The 15,112-nt window shown below is 42.9% G+C and overlaps 1 protein-coding gene across 6 annotated transcripts in view; it reads left to right on the forward strand.

Annotated features, from left to right (window-relative positions):
• LOC110492317 (transcription factor SOX-6) overlaps positions 1-15,112 on the forward strand; it is a 155,049-nt gene that overhangs the window by 65,852 nt on the left and 74,085 nt on the right. For 3 of the 6 annotated variants that reach the window (XM_090203137.1, XM_036951247.2, XM_090203135.1), the window contains exons 3-4: positions 9,370-9,589; positions 12,023-12,233. In XM_090203137.1, coding sequence (XP_090059263.1) covers positions 9,371-9,589; positions 12,023-12,233 — 430 coding nt within the window. In that variant the 5' untranslated portion in view covers position 9,370. The remainder of the gene's footprint in view (positions 1-9,369; positions 9,590-12,022; positions 12,234-15,112) is intronic. The other 3 variants (XM_090203145.1, XM_090203140.1, XM_090203149.1) reach the window with 1 other exon arrangement.

Below are 15,112 nucleotides of genomic sequence, written 5' to 3' on the forward strand. Positions count from 1 at the left end.
TCACCCAGCCTGCCATAAGGAGTAGCTAGAGCACGATGAGCCACGTAAAGCCCCCCTGCCAAACCCTCCCCTAACCTGGACGACGCTGAACCCTGGCCCCCTTAGACCGCTGTGCCAGTTGGGAGGCCCCTGTAAAATAGGTTGTACTGATTATGATGAGCTAATGCTAAGTTATTTGCCAGCTATGTGTGGAGACATTTTTGCTGACAGTATACACTGCATTCTGGGTGTCACAGAATCGTATGTCAGACCAAAGATGTTATAATGAGGTGAAGGAATGGTTCACTCATCTTTCGAGTAAACTTCCGGAAGTGAATGATCGTCGACGACACACCCCCTTCAATATACATACTGCAAACAGACAAAACTCATCTTGTCTCCTCTTCTCATCTTTGGTTGATGCGAAAAAACAAACATGGTTGCCCACCCAAACTACCCATTGTCGGATTACTTTACATTTTTTGAGAGTGTTTCACTCAATTATTTCGATCAGTTGTAAATAGTAGTTGCTATTAGCTAATTCATATTGTGGTTTCTGTCAGCCAAGAGTTAGCTACATATGACCGCTTGTGTTACGTTTCCTCAGTTAGTGCTAGGACTAACGTAGCCTACATTTACCGGTTTGGATGACTATGTTATGCTGTTGCTCCTTCTGTGAATGTCTGAACATTGCATTCAAAAATAAACTGGTCACATTCAGGACAGACGTTTGTAAGGGCTGTGTTTGTGCAAAATGTTTTTGTGAAAAAAGAGTCCGACCAGCTCAGACGCTGACTGTTGCGTCAATCAAAACTGGACGTTATAAATAAGCGTTCTAACCACACCGGTTTGAGTGTACGTTGCAGAGACCCCTTTAGAAGGATCACACCTGTTTGTTAACACGTGTCAAAGGGTTAATAAGGCTTACACAAAAGTGTGAGTTCCTTATGTGCCTATGCATATCCAATGTTGAGATAGTTACCACTTTATAATATTTTAATCATGTTATGAATGTTATATTCAAATATGTAATGAGAAGGAACATATTTATTTGCAGTGTACAGACTTAACAGGATGAACATAAATTACACCCGTGAGAGTAAATGTAATTCATGTTCATGTTATGTTTGTACACTGCAAATGTAAATTTGCCTTCAATATTTTAATATACAATTAAAAACATTATTATTTAAATATCATTAAGTGGAAACTTTCCCAACATTGGGATAAGCGTAGGCACTTGAGGAACTCAACTTGTTCAAGCCTCATTAAGCTACAAAAGTGTCAGCTCTCAACCTTAAGATGTGTTGACAATACAATAGAATAGATGAACCGGAATGACATTTACTCTCACAGGTGGCCAAAAAAAACTGAAATCCACACCACTACTAAGCCACACCACTAGTATTTTGATATAACCTGTTGGATCATAGCTCAATATCCCAACTAAGTGACCCAACTGGCTGGGTCAAAAATAACCCAACTTGTTTTCTGTCCACTATTTACCCAGCATTGGTTGTGTGCTTATTGGGGTTGTCCAGGAGACCAAGAAGATCCAGAATGGTCTCTTTCTCTCTTTTTTGTGACTTATTTTTCTTAATTCTCTTTCTCACTCTCTCTCGCTCTCCTTTCTCTCTCTAGTGCCCTTTCTTTTTGGCATTTCCCATTTCCTCAGCTCCCTTCAGCGGAAATTGCTGGAGATTTTACACCCAATTGGGCGAATCAGAGGCCTTTATTGCCACCCTCATCACTCCACAAGTGGCAGAGGGGACTCTGGCTGCTGAATGGTGTATTGTGTGCTGTTTTTCTAAGAGGGGCCCTCGCTCTACCTCTCATCTGTCACGGACAGGTCCTTCTGCCTCCACGCTCCACAATGGCCTATTGTTTCTCCGGAATAGTCAGGTTTCCATGTTCCAGGAGAGGTAGTGAATGATGAACTCCTGCCAAATTCTGACCCCCCATTTTCTTTCGCTTGAGCTCACGAAGGGATCAACGTCCATTGATATAGGTTGGGCGAGTGTGTTTTTGGAAATACATTACCCAAAAGTCTTTTATACATTTTCTATGGTGAGAGATGGAAGAAACTACATTAACCAAAAGCAAACCCTAATGTAGAACCGCGAAATATGCCTATATATATATGCAAATAGAAATATGCCCCCTTGGCCTTATTATGGAAAGAAACTACATGCAGCTATTTTGTATCCAGCAGCTAAATTAGATTGAATGACTGTTTTCTTTTAGCTACTTGTTTTTGTGGAATATCAGTTAGCCATTTTACTCATCATGACTAAAGTGATAAAAGGCATATGTGATTGACATGGTCACACTGTGTCTGATCTGTTTCCTTATCAATCTTGACAACTCTTGTGTCATGGATATACAATACATTTGCTACTTTGGCTCGACTTTCCGAGAAAAAAATCTTAGACATGAACGCAACTTCGAGAGAAGCAATTTGATTTTGATACTCTAATAGTGTGTAAATATTGGCCTGGAAACGGGTAGTGGTCGTTCGGGATGTTGCCCTAGGTTGGCCTAGTCGGTTTGGAGACACATGACCGGTAATCATGTGAAACAAAAATGAATAGAGTGTATTGTTAGAACCACTGTCTCATCATGGTCTCATCAGAGTCTCTCCAGGAAGCCAGAGTCACTCTTTTGTTGGGCTCCCAGCGGGAACATTCTCTACTTCAGGGAAAATGTCCGCCACCGCCTCGACTGTAATTACTCCATTTCTACATTCCTCTCTCCTAAGGCTTCCTCCAGGCATCTCAAACTGTAGTAATATTTAGTTTACAGTGAAGTAAAGGCTGATGTCTCTGGGGCTTTCTCTGTCTCTTTCGCTCTGTGTGCCTCATCAGATGTATAGTAACAGCCATTGCACCAAGGTAAGTTGAGTAGGGGGGGGGGGGTGTGTGTGTGTGTGTGTGTGTGTGCGTGCGTGCGTGCGTGCGTGCGTGCGTGCGTGCGTGCGCGTAGATGGGAGTGTACTTCATTCATGCTCCTTTGTGTACAACTATTGATTTTCTGTTCATCTTTCATCACATACATACTACATAGCCAAAGGTATTCGGGCACCGCTACTTAGACTTGCTTTCAATGAGAATGGCATTCTCATTGGTCGCACAAGAAGTTACATATAGCAGCTTTAAAAACTTCACTGAATGGTTCAATAAGACTGCTAGCGTATTTGGGGTTAAGCACAGATAGGACACGAGGAAATTAATTTCCTTCGGAATGAATCACGCAAACATGTATTTTATTATTATGAAACGGCATCAGGGAGATTCAAACATACACTACATTACCAGGAGTATGGGGACACCCGCTCGTCGAACTTCTCATTCCAAAGTCATTGGTATTAATATGGCGTTGGTCCCACCGTTGTTGCTATAACAGCCTCCACTTTTCTGGGAAGGCTTTCCACTAGATGTTGGAACATTGCTGCGGGGACTTGCTTCCATTCAGGCACAAGAGCATTAGTGAGGTTGGGCACTGATGTTGGGCGATTAGGCCTGGCTCACAGTCGGCGTTCCAATTCATCCCAAAGGTGTTCGATGTGGTTGAGGTCAGGGCTCTGTGCAGGCCAGTCAAGTTCTTCCACACCAATCTTGACAAACCATTTCTGTATGCACCTCGCTTTGTGCACTGGGGCATTGTCATGCTGAAACAGGAAAGGGCCTTCCACAAAGTTGGAAGCCCAGAATCATCTCGAATGTAATTGTATGCTGTAGTGTTAAGATTCCCTCCACTGGAACTAAGGGGCCTAGTCCTCCTCCACCAAGCTTTACAGTTGGCACTATGCATTGGGGCAGGTAGCGTTCTCCTGGCATTTGACAAACCCACATTTGTCCATCACTTCACTTTTGGCCTACCACTTCGCGTCTGAGCTGTTGCTGCTCCTAGACGTTTCCACTTCACAATAACAGCACTTACAGTTGACCGGGGCAGGTCTAGCACGGCAAAAAATGTACGAACTGACCTGTTGGAAAGGTGGCGTACTATGACGTTGCCACGTTGAAAGTCACTGAGCTCTTCAGTAAGGCCATTCTACTATGAATGCTTGCCTATGGAGATTGTATGGCATTGTGCTTGATTTGATACACCTGTCAGCAACGGGTGTGGCTGAAATAGCCAAATCCAATCATTTGAATGGGTGTCCACATACTTTTGTATATACAGTGCCTTGCGAAAGTATTCGGCTCCCTTGAACTTTGCGAACTTTTGCCACATTTCAGGCTTCAAACATGAAGATATAAAACTGTATTTTTTGTGAAGAATCAACAACAAGTGGGACACAATCATGAAGTGGAACAACATTTATTGGATATTTCAAACTTTTTTAACAAATCAAAAACTGAAAAATTGGGCGTGCAAAATTATTCAGCCCCCTTAAGTTAATACTTTGTAGCGCCACCTTTTGCTGAGATTACAGCTGTAAGTCGTGTGGGGTATGTCTCTATCAGTTTTGCACATCGAGAGACTGACATTTTTTCCCATTCCTCCTTGCAAAACAGCTCGAGCTCAGTGAGGTTGGATGGAGAGCATTTGTGAACAGCAGTTTTCAGTTCTTTCCACAGATTCTCGATTGGATTCAGGTCTGGACTTTGACTTGGCCATTCTAAAACCTGGATATGTTAATTTTTGAACCATTCCATTGTAGATTTTGCTTTATGTTTTGGATCATTGTCTTGTTGGAAGACAAATCTCCGTCCCAGTCTCAGGTCTTTTGCAGACTCCATCAGGTTTTCTTCCAGAATGGTCCTGTATTTGGCTCCATCCATCTTCCCATCAATTTTAACCATCTTCCCTGTCCCTGCTGAAGAAAAGCAGGCCCAAACCATGATGCTGCCACCACCATGTTTGACAGTGGGGATGGTGTGTTCAGCTGTGTTGCTTTTACGCCAAACATAACGTTTTGCATTGTTGCCAAAAAGTTCAATTTTGGTTTCATCTGACCAGAGCACCTTCTTCCACATGTTTGGTGTGTCTCCCAGGTGGCTTGTGGCAAACTTTAAACGACACTTTTTATGGATATCTTTAAGAAATGGCTTTCTTCTTGCCACTCTTCCATAAAGGCCAGATTTGTGCAATATACGACTGATTGTTGTCCTATGGACAGAGTCTCCCACCTCAGCTGTAGATCTCTGCAGTTCATCCAGAGTGATCATGGGCCTCTTGGCTGCATCTCTGATCAGTCTTCTCCTTGTATGACCTGAAAGTTTAGAGGGACGGCCAGGTCTTGGTAGATTTGCAGTGGTCTGATACTCCTTCCATTTCAATATTATCGCTTGCACAGTGCTCCTTGGGATGTTTAAAGCTTGGGAAATATTTTTGTATCCAAATCCGGCTTTAAACTTCTTCACAACAGTATCTGAAGCCTGAAATGTGGCAAAAGGTCGCAAAGTTCAAGGGGGCCGAATACTTTCGCAAGGCACTGTATAATGTATCTGCAACGGTTGGGCTCTTCATTGATGGCCCTTAATGTAAGTTTGAGATAATTTGAACGGAATTGATGAAAAATGGTTATTGTTAGATTAGACTATAGTGTCTGTTTGAGGACTAAACAGCAATGCATTCTTGTTATCATAGTTTTTTTTTTTGCCGCTTTAGCTAACATAAACCAAACCCTTGCCTCACTCAATTATACTGGGCCTGATATTGCCAATGGAGATTGCTATTTTCTATGATTGGGTCTGGCTAATGCTAACTAACTACACACGGTCTGTTGGTCTCATTAACACTAACAAACAGCTCTGGGTCTGTTGCGTGATGATACTCTCAGTGGCAGCGATTTTATGAGGTCCAGGCATTCCAGGCCATATGATATCTCAGTTCCAAGAAGCTAGCTAGCTCTTAAGCTCCCATGAACACAGCAGGCGGCAATATTGTCAGCTAAATATAGGCCACCTTCTTTCTTCTCTCCTTTTTCCTCAAACCCTCTTCTCCCCTCTGCCTCCCGCCCAAATCGATAAGCAACACGCTTATCGATTCGCTTGGTGTGTTAGCCGCTGAAGCGTTGTAGTAAATTTGGATTGTTATCTGGAGTCAGGGGACATATGGGTCTATATGTGAACTCTGTCTGTCTGTCTGTCTGTCTGTCTGTCTGTCTGTCTGTCTGTCTGTCTGTCTGTCTGTCTGTCTGTCTGTCTGTCTGTATTCTGCTATGCAGGGGGCGTGAAAGTTCATATAGCTAACTCTGACTGGAGGGCCAGACTCTCTGGTTCCTTACATGAAGCATTGTGATATTGTGTTGAATGGCATTGGGAGATGGCGCATACTACTGGGTTTGTTGTTGATTGTGTACAATTTTTATGCTAGCCTATGGGCCTGGGTTAAGTGTGTATTCCATATCACTTGCTTGCTAACCTTTGCCTGCTCATATTTTTGTTTTATCACATGATGCACATCAGATGATGTCACGAGTGTCTCCAGATGATGTCATCAGAAACACTTATCTTTTTCTATCTTTTTAACTACAGAACATAGACATTTTCACATTTTCACACCACATTGCGGTGGTGCTGGAGATTATGCATTTTATGTTGAAAAAGTGTGAATTTTCCCTTTTTAAATCTAAATGTAGCCTTTCTTTAACTTGGCAAGTCAGTTAAGAACAAATTCTTATTTACAATGACGCACCTACACCGGCCAAACCCAGACCACGCTGGGCCAATTGTGCGACGCCCTATGGGTCTCCCAATCACGGCCGTTTGTGATTCAGCCTGTAGGGAGTGAGCATGATAGCAACACACAGTAGATGGATTTGGTGGGGTAATTAACCAATGCTATCGTCAGTGTCACGGTCGGGTCAGGGCTGGCGTCAGATGTCATCTTTGCAAGGACGGCCGTGTGACTTCATGCAAGGGGCCTCTCCTGTCCAAGTTTGGCTTTGTGCACAATCACACAACCATCTCACACCCCTTTGAACGCACACACACATGCAAGCATACACATACTCACACCAACACACACAATGCTAGTACAGACCCTGCCCCCTCTCTCCAAGGTTCTTTTCAGCACATACGATGTATCATTTTCTCCAGGTGACAGTTGCAGAACGTCCACCTCTGATCCCGTGCATATGCTTCCAGACACCTGCTACTGTGGGACACCTGCTACTGTGGGATACCTGCTACTGTGGGATACCTGCTATCCTTTCCTTCCCGTTTTGTTCTCTTTCTTTCTCAACTTTCCTCTCCCCTTCTTTCTCTGACTCTCTCTGTCTGTCTGTCTGTCTGTCTGTCTGTCTGTGTCGGGCGGTCGTAGATATTTGAGTAAGGGTTGGATTTACGTGTCAGAGGGCCCAAGAGACAGAACACTTCAAAGATAAACCGTCCTGCGTGATTTATGGAGTGCTAATACTGTTCTACTTCATAGAATCTTTGGGCTTTGATTGTCTTTGGCGTGAAACACAACTCTCATGTTCCCACTTTATAATCCCATTTGGCTTGAGGCCCAATTCGCCACCCTTCTCCCCGAGTGTGCGCTTGCACACTCTCTGTCATGGATTTGGTATCATGTGGTCGGTGTAAGCGTTACGCCATTGTTAAATCCATGACAGTAAGTGTGCAAATGTACACTTTGGGAGAAGAGTGGAGAATTGGCATGCAGCTTTTGTATTATCAATCAACACTTAACAATTGTTTTGAGGGGGTTTGGGTGTAAAGTAATTGCAGCAAGTGATTTATTGGCGTGGCACGGTCAGGTGGTGGCATGAGGCTTTGCGTTAGGAAATACAGGTTTACACAGAAGGCCACTTTGAATCAAGCCCACTGTATTTCCTTGATATTTCATTACTTTAACAGAACATTTCCCAAAAGTTCAAACATGGTTACATTACATTTAATTTCAAGTTTGGTAATGTTCTAGGAATGTTCTCCAACTGGTTTGACATTGGGAATGTTCTCATAGTTCAGAGAACTTTAAGAAACAATGTTCTTGTTTCACAATGTGTGAATTCCAGTACTTCAGCGTTAAGGTTCTTACAGGTTTTCTCGTGGTTCTATTTAAAGTCATGTTGTCAAATTGTTCAGAGAACGTTAAGAAAACGTTCCATAAAAAAACCCAAGAACACTAATGACAATTAGAGAATGTTCAAAGAATATTATTTAAAAACATATACATTCCATTTTCAGCATAAACAAAGCTCTCTCTAGCCTCTATCTTAGTAAGTGTGTTCAGGTGTGTTGGCTGTACCCACTAATTGGCCACACCTGATCTTAATGATTGCGTGTTTCCTTATAAAATGGGTTATTTTTGAATCGACAACAATTGACAGCTTTATGCGTAAAAAACAATAACATTGCTTGCTAACTCCAACCTGGTGGCACAGTGGACCAATTCCATTGATACACAACAGACAATTATGAATATCCCTAATGCTTTTCACAATTAAAAAGAAATGTGTTTCCGTGATTAATGCCTAAGGAAATGAATTTCCACGTGTCCTCTCTGTGCTTAATCCCAAATAAACAGTCTTATTGAAACATTCAGTGAATGTTTTAAAGCTGCAATATATCACTTTTTGGGCGACTAATGAGAATGTCTTTCTCATTGAAAGCAAGTCTATAAGCGATAGATCTTTTCTAAGCACGCTATTTCTATGCTTCCCGCTCTTAAGTTTTGTTTTTGCGTCTTTTACTTTCGGTTTTGTACACCAGCTTCAAGCAGCTTAAAATACAACATTTTGGGTTATTGAAAATATATTTCACAGCGGTTTAGATGGTACAATGATTCTTTACATTATGCATTGCTTGTTTTGTCTCATGAAGTGAAATTAGGTGAACAATTCGAGTTTTAGCAACCAGGAAATGGCAGAGCGATTTCTGTTTATTGCACCTTTAACGAAGTTATTCAAAAACCTCAAAATAATCTATAAATTCCACTGGAGAAGGAGACAGAGAAACCCCTCTGCACAGCAGTGCTTTTAAATCCAGATGCTAGTTTTGGCAGGAACAACTAGTTTTATAAAAAAACAAGTGTAATAACCAGACACTAGAAGGACTTGTTTTGCAGTGTAGTCGTGATTGTCTTCCTGATGATGGACCTCAATACTCGACTTCTAGGAATCAGTAGGCGATGGAGTCACACCACTGATAAAACCCACATCAGAGTTTGGGTCTTTATCTCCATGCGATCTGCCATCAGCAACATCCGCTTAATCCAGGAAGTCTTCCTGTGGTTCACAATTTCTTTCTGTCTTTCTCTTCCAGTATGAGAGCATTCTATCATCCTGCCATCCACCCTAATCCTGGAATTCAATTATAGGGGTTGTTTTGGGTTATTTCCAGCGGGTGCATATCTGTTTCAAGATTGAAAAACTGTAGATATGCCTGAATATTGAGGAAATTCATAAATGTTTTCCCTCTCCCTGTTTCCTTATAGAATGATGTCGTCCAAGCGAGCCACACCTCCGTTTCCCCCGGCGACAGAGGAAGAGGAAGCGATAGGTCAGGACAGTGTGGGCTGGGCCAATGAGGACAGAGAAAGCCATGACCAGCCAGTTACGCCCCCTCTGCACGGCAAACCCCTCCCAGAGGAGCACCAGCCAATCAGAGACAGCCAGCCTGAGTCGGACTGGGAGAGTATAGGCCCTACTCAGACAGTGAGACACACACAAACACACACACTCTCCGTCAGATTGACACACTGCCACTGAGCCCTATTACAGAGGAATCTTCCTCTTTAAGAGAAATGCCTCTTGGAACAGATTCAAGGAGGTCTTAAGATGTCGCTGTTAGTCAAAGCCATCTAAAGTTCTTGGAGACCCCCCCCGCCCTCCGCCGCTCTGTAAGAGGAGGAGAAAACATACAGGAATAAACCACTCGTCAGGCCACCTGTGCTACAGTGTCTACTGATGGACAATGTGCATTCAATACCAAACAGTATATTTGCGTACCAAATGGCACCTCATTCCCTATATATTGCACTACTTTTGACCAAAGCCCGTGGGATCTTATGTATCAACATTTGAATTTGTTTTTTACTTTGGATAAAAGTACACCCGTTCAGCATCGTTCACACCCTTTTAAGCTTCATCCCCATCCATCTTTTTAAGGGTTGATCCGAGCGTTCTGTCCTAACAGCAGTCTAGCACCCAAGCTAACTGGCTAACGTTGGCTAGCTAATTACAGACACAAATGAGAGAACAGCTCACTCTGACCATTTTACTCGCCCTAGCAGAGCTGGTTAGGCTGTTTTTATGTTATCCAGAGTATTGCTAACTGCAACTGTGCTGCTGTCAACAATTTACGCTTTTTTGCCCACGTTTACAGACACCGGCCATGTGGGAGCCAATTTACCAAATAAGTCTATCAACAGCTGTCATATCACAGTGACATCATGAACATTCTATTGAAATGGATACTTGCATAGTGGGGTCTCTTGTTAAGACATGTAGCTAGCTAGCTAAACAATTAATCATAATCCCAACTCATGACGTTACTACCCTGCGTGAATCTGCAGGTAGCTAACCAACCAGGTGCAATGTTAGCTAGCTAACATTCGGCTATAACTAGCAAAGCAAATGGCTCTGAGATACAAATAATATTACTACACAGATCATTCACGTAACATTAGCTAGCGAGCCAACAGTACACTATCTTGAAATGAAAATGACTTTCTGACAAAATTAGAAATGTGTAATATCTGAAAATGTAGCTAGCTAGAATATCTTACGTATACATGGCTGGACGCTTCTCCTTCTCTGTCACGGATGCCATGGTTGCCCTTAGTTTGAAGATGTAATCCGGAGACAGGTGTTTTCTCCATCTCTTTAGCTATTAAACTCGAATTACACTGATTTCAAAACTCGGTCCTCCAGAAGGTGGAGAGCAACACTTATGCAGTTCTACTACGGGATATATTTTTTTTAAAGCCGTGTTAGACAGGATTACCTACACATACTGACCAGCTCAAATAGACAGAAGCATGGCAGACCGGTCCGAACTCAATATCTCAGCCAATCATGGCTAGCGGGAAGTTTGCTTTCTTTTTCTGTGGCTAAAACAACTAGGCTCATAATTTAACAATTGTATTCATATCTACAGATGGCATAAATATTTGTTATTTAGGCACATGAAAGTTCACCTGTTCCAGAAGGCATTTCTGCCCCCCCAAAAAACGCATTTTGATTAAAATACAGAAGTTTCCGTACTAATTGATCTCCTGTGGAGTAGTGACGCATGACACACACCTAGTATCCTGAAACGAGTCGCATATGTTAGCTGATGGAAGTTTATTCAGTGTCACAAAAACTCATAGTCCTACAAAAAGCATGGCTGAATCTCTCTCCCCAAATGGCCATCGTCAGTCCTGTGGGATTCTTTGACATAGGGTCAGAGTTAGCTGGCCTTTTCAGGTTAAAAAGAGCTATCTCCATGCATGACAGTTGTAAAAATGTACCTCTCACCCTTGCCCCACAGTCTATGTATGACCGGTGTCATTCTTCTGTATTGAGTTGCATTCGTCAATCACAAGATGGAGGGAGGGGATATCCGTAACCGTGTTCTTGGTACAAGCCCGAAGGGGACTGTCTTTGTTGCGAAACTGCTGAGTTATGGTGTCTGTCCCAAATGGCACCCTATTCCCTATATAGTGCGCTACTTTTAACCTGAGCCCTATGGGTAGTGCACTACATAGGGAATAGGAAGCCATTTGGGACATATATCTCAACTTGACCTTTCCCCACTGCTATGCCAGTCCCTCTGTGCCAAGGTGTCACTCTCTGGCTGCCAATACAGAGATTTGCAACCTGGCCCGAGTCTAAATTCTGCTGTAAGAAGATGATTGCCATGATTTACGCAACAATTTAAACAACACCCACAGCAACAACACCCACCCCATTAGTCTAGGGATATCAATAGAGAGGTGTTGAAAAGTTAAAAGTTGTTAGAGAAATAGATTGTAAGTTACACTTAACTTTGTGGCGAGTGATAAGTTGAAATAATGGCCATAAGCTACTAAAGAAAAAATGAAAAAGTCCTAGTATTGTCATTCCACTAATTCCAAAACACCCCTGTTTTATTTGTTCCTATAGGACAATGCTAGTAGCAAGGGCTGTTCCTTGAACTCCTACCGGAATAACTCTATATCTCCACCAAAGCCTGAGGAGTGTTCCCAGGATTGCGGCGAGCTGCTAGGCGGATCCGCCTTCAGAACACCGGAACGCCGCAAAGGAAGCCTGGCTGACGTGGTGGACACCCTGAAACAGAAGAAACTAGTAGAGCTGACAAAGACAGAACAGGATGGTAGGAGATCTCCTATAACCCCCCTCTTCTCTATGTGTGCATGCGTGTGTGAGCTCTCTTGCACATGTGTGTGCGTGTGCTATGTGTGTGTGTGTGCATGCCCGCCTGCGTAAACACAGTATGTTCAGCCTTTACTTTGTGTCCATATCCTCTTCGGACGGATCTTTTAAACCTTTCAATGAGTGACAAATTCCCCCCCGCCCATAGATCATAGATCTGTGAGAAGTGAAACCTCACATCAGGCTAGTGGTTGACTCCCGTTGCATGCCTCTGCATGCGCCTATTCCCCAAAGCTATGGAGTTCTATCGACTCTCTGTACTGTTATGCTACACATTGTAATTGTCATGATATCACTGGCCCCACTGATCTTTCGTCTTAAATGCTTCACTTTATTCATATAGTGAAGTGTAGAGTAGTGATCTCTAGAGCCGGATAGCCAAAGGCATCAAAGTTTTTTTGCAATGTCTTCTGTACTGTAGATCAGGGTTTCTTAAACTAGGGGTCGTGACCCAAAATGGGCCCTAAGCATGTAAGAGGTGGGTCGCAAGTTATGAGAATGCATCTACCGTATAATCAAAAACAATTTGTTCTTCATTTGGGTCAATGGAGGACGATTTGGGTCAGGGGATTTTTTCATTTTGGGTCTTGAGCTGAAAATGTTTAAGAACCCCTGCTGAAGTCTTCTGTTTACTGTTAGTGAACCGTCACATGATCCAGAAGGCATTTCTGCCAGAAAACGCATTTTGATTTTTAAAAAATTATTAAAAAAACCTTTAAAATGCCTCTCCTCGCGTCTAGTGACGTGCGGCATATGCCTGTCTTCTTGAAACGGGTCACAAATAATGATATTGAAAAGATGCCCAACAATTGAATGGAGCAGTAGCTGAGTTTCTGTCGGGATCAAGTGCCATTAGAGGAATTATGATAATTGCATGGGGGCTGACATCTATATGCACCTAATCTGACCTGGATTTGACCTGGATTACTTAAAAAAAAAAAATTGCAGTGATTGTTTTGATATTGAGTATCGTGATGGTATCGAGAATCATGATACTAAACCTGGTATCAAAGTCAAAATGATGGTATCATGACAACACTAACTGGTAGCAGGATAGCCATGTAAACAGGGTTGAAAAGTAACTGATAGCAGGAATATATAAATACTTATGGTGTTATACTAATGGTAATATATACAGTGCCTTCAGAAAGTATTCATACCCCTTGACCTATTCCACATTTTGTTGTGTTGGTCAGGGAGGTGACCAAGAACCCAATGACCACTCTGACAGAACTACATAGTTCATTGACTGAGATGGGAGAACCTGTTAGAAGGACAACAGTCTCTACAGCACTTCACCAATCTGTGTTTTATGGGAGAGTGGCCAGACAGATGTCACTTCTGAGAAAATGGCACATGACACCTGGCCTAGAATTTGCAAAAAGGCACATGAAAGACGCTGAGAGCATAAGGCAAAATATGTTGTGGTCAGATGAGACAAAAATGTTACTCTTTGGCCTGAATGCAAAGTGCTATGTCTGGAGAAAACCAGGCACAGCTCATCTAACACCGTCCCTACCGTAAAGCATGGTGGTGGCAGCATCATGCTATGTTTATGTTTTTCAGTGGCAGGGACTGGGAGACTGGTAAGGATAGAGGAACAATGAATGGAGCAAAATGCAGGCAAATACATGATGAGAGAGCGCAGACGACCTTAGACTGGGGTAAAGATTTACGTTCCAACAGGACAATCACCCCAAGCATACAGCCAAAGCAACGCTGGAATGGCTTCAGAACAAGAATGTGAAAGTCCTTGAGTGGCCCAGCCGAAGCCCAGACTTGAATCCCATATAAAATCGGTGGAAAGATTGCTGTTCACCGCCAATCCCCATCTAACTTAACAGAGCTTGAGAAAATCTGGAAGGAAGAATGGGAGAAGATCCCCCCAACTCCAGATGTGCAAAGCTGATACAGACATACCAAAGATGGCTCAAAGCTGTAATCAAAGTTGCTTCTACAAAGTTTGGACTCAGGTGTGAATACTTATGTATTTGAGATGTTTATTTTTCAATACATTTGCTAAAATGTCTAAAAATATGTTTTCACCTTGTCATTATGGGGTATTGTGTGTAAATGGGTGAGATTTTTTTAAATGTTATTTAATACATTTTGAATTCAGGCTGTAACACAACAAAATGGGGAATAGGTCAAGAAGTATGAATACTTTCTAAAGCACTGTACGTCCTGAATGGCTTGGAGCTTTCCCCAAGTGATATGCTGGGCTGTCCGCACCACTTTCTGTAGGGCCTTCCGGTTGCAAGCGGTGCAGTTGCCATATCAGACGGTGATACAACTAGTCAAGATGCTCTCAGGTGCAGCTGTAAAAGTGTCTGAGGATCTGAGGGGCTATGCCAAATTGTTTCAGCCTCCTGATGTAGAAGAGGCATTTCCATGTCTTCTTCACAACTGCTCTTGTGTGAGAGGACCATGTTAAGTCCTCAGTGATGTGGACACTGAGGGACTTCAAGCTCTTGACCCTCTGCACTGCGGCCTGTTAATGTTGTGTTGTCTGAAAACTTGATGATGGAGTTGGAGTCGTGCATGGCCACGCAGTCGTGGGTAAACAAGAAGTACAGGAAAGGGCTAAGCTTACATCCTTGGGGTGCCCCAGTGTTGAGGATCAACGTGGCAGAGGAAGTGTTGCCTACTCTCAGCACCTGGTCGGCCCGTCAGGAAGTCCCGAGTCCAGTTGCAGAGGGAGGTTTCAGTCCCAGTTTCCCGAGCTTGGTGACGATCTTGGAGGGCACTATGGTGTTGAACACTGAGCTGTAGTCAATGAATAGCATTCTCACATAGGTGTTCCTTTTGTCCAGGTGTGAA

Source organism: Oncorhynchus mykiss, chromosome 2 (assembly GCF_057628025.1).
Source record: "Oncorhynchus mykiss isolate SJ-2025 chromosome 2, ASM5762802v1, whole genome shotgun sequence".
In the NCBI taxonomy this organism is placed as follows: domain Eukaryota; kingdom Metazoa; phylum Chordata; class Actinopteri; order Salmoniformes; family Salmonidae; genus Oncorhynchus; species Oncorhynchus mykiss.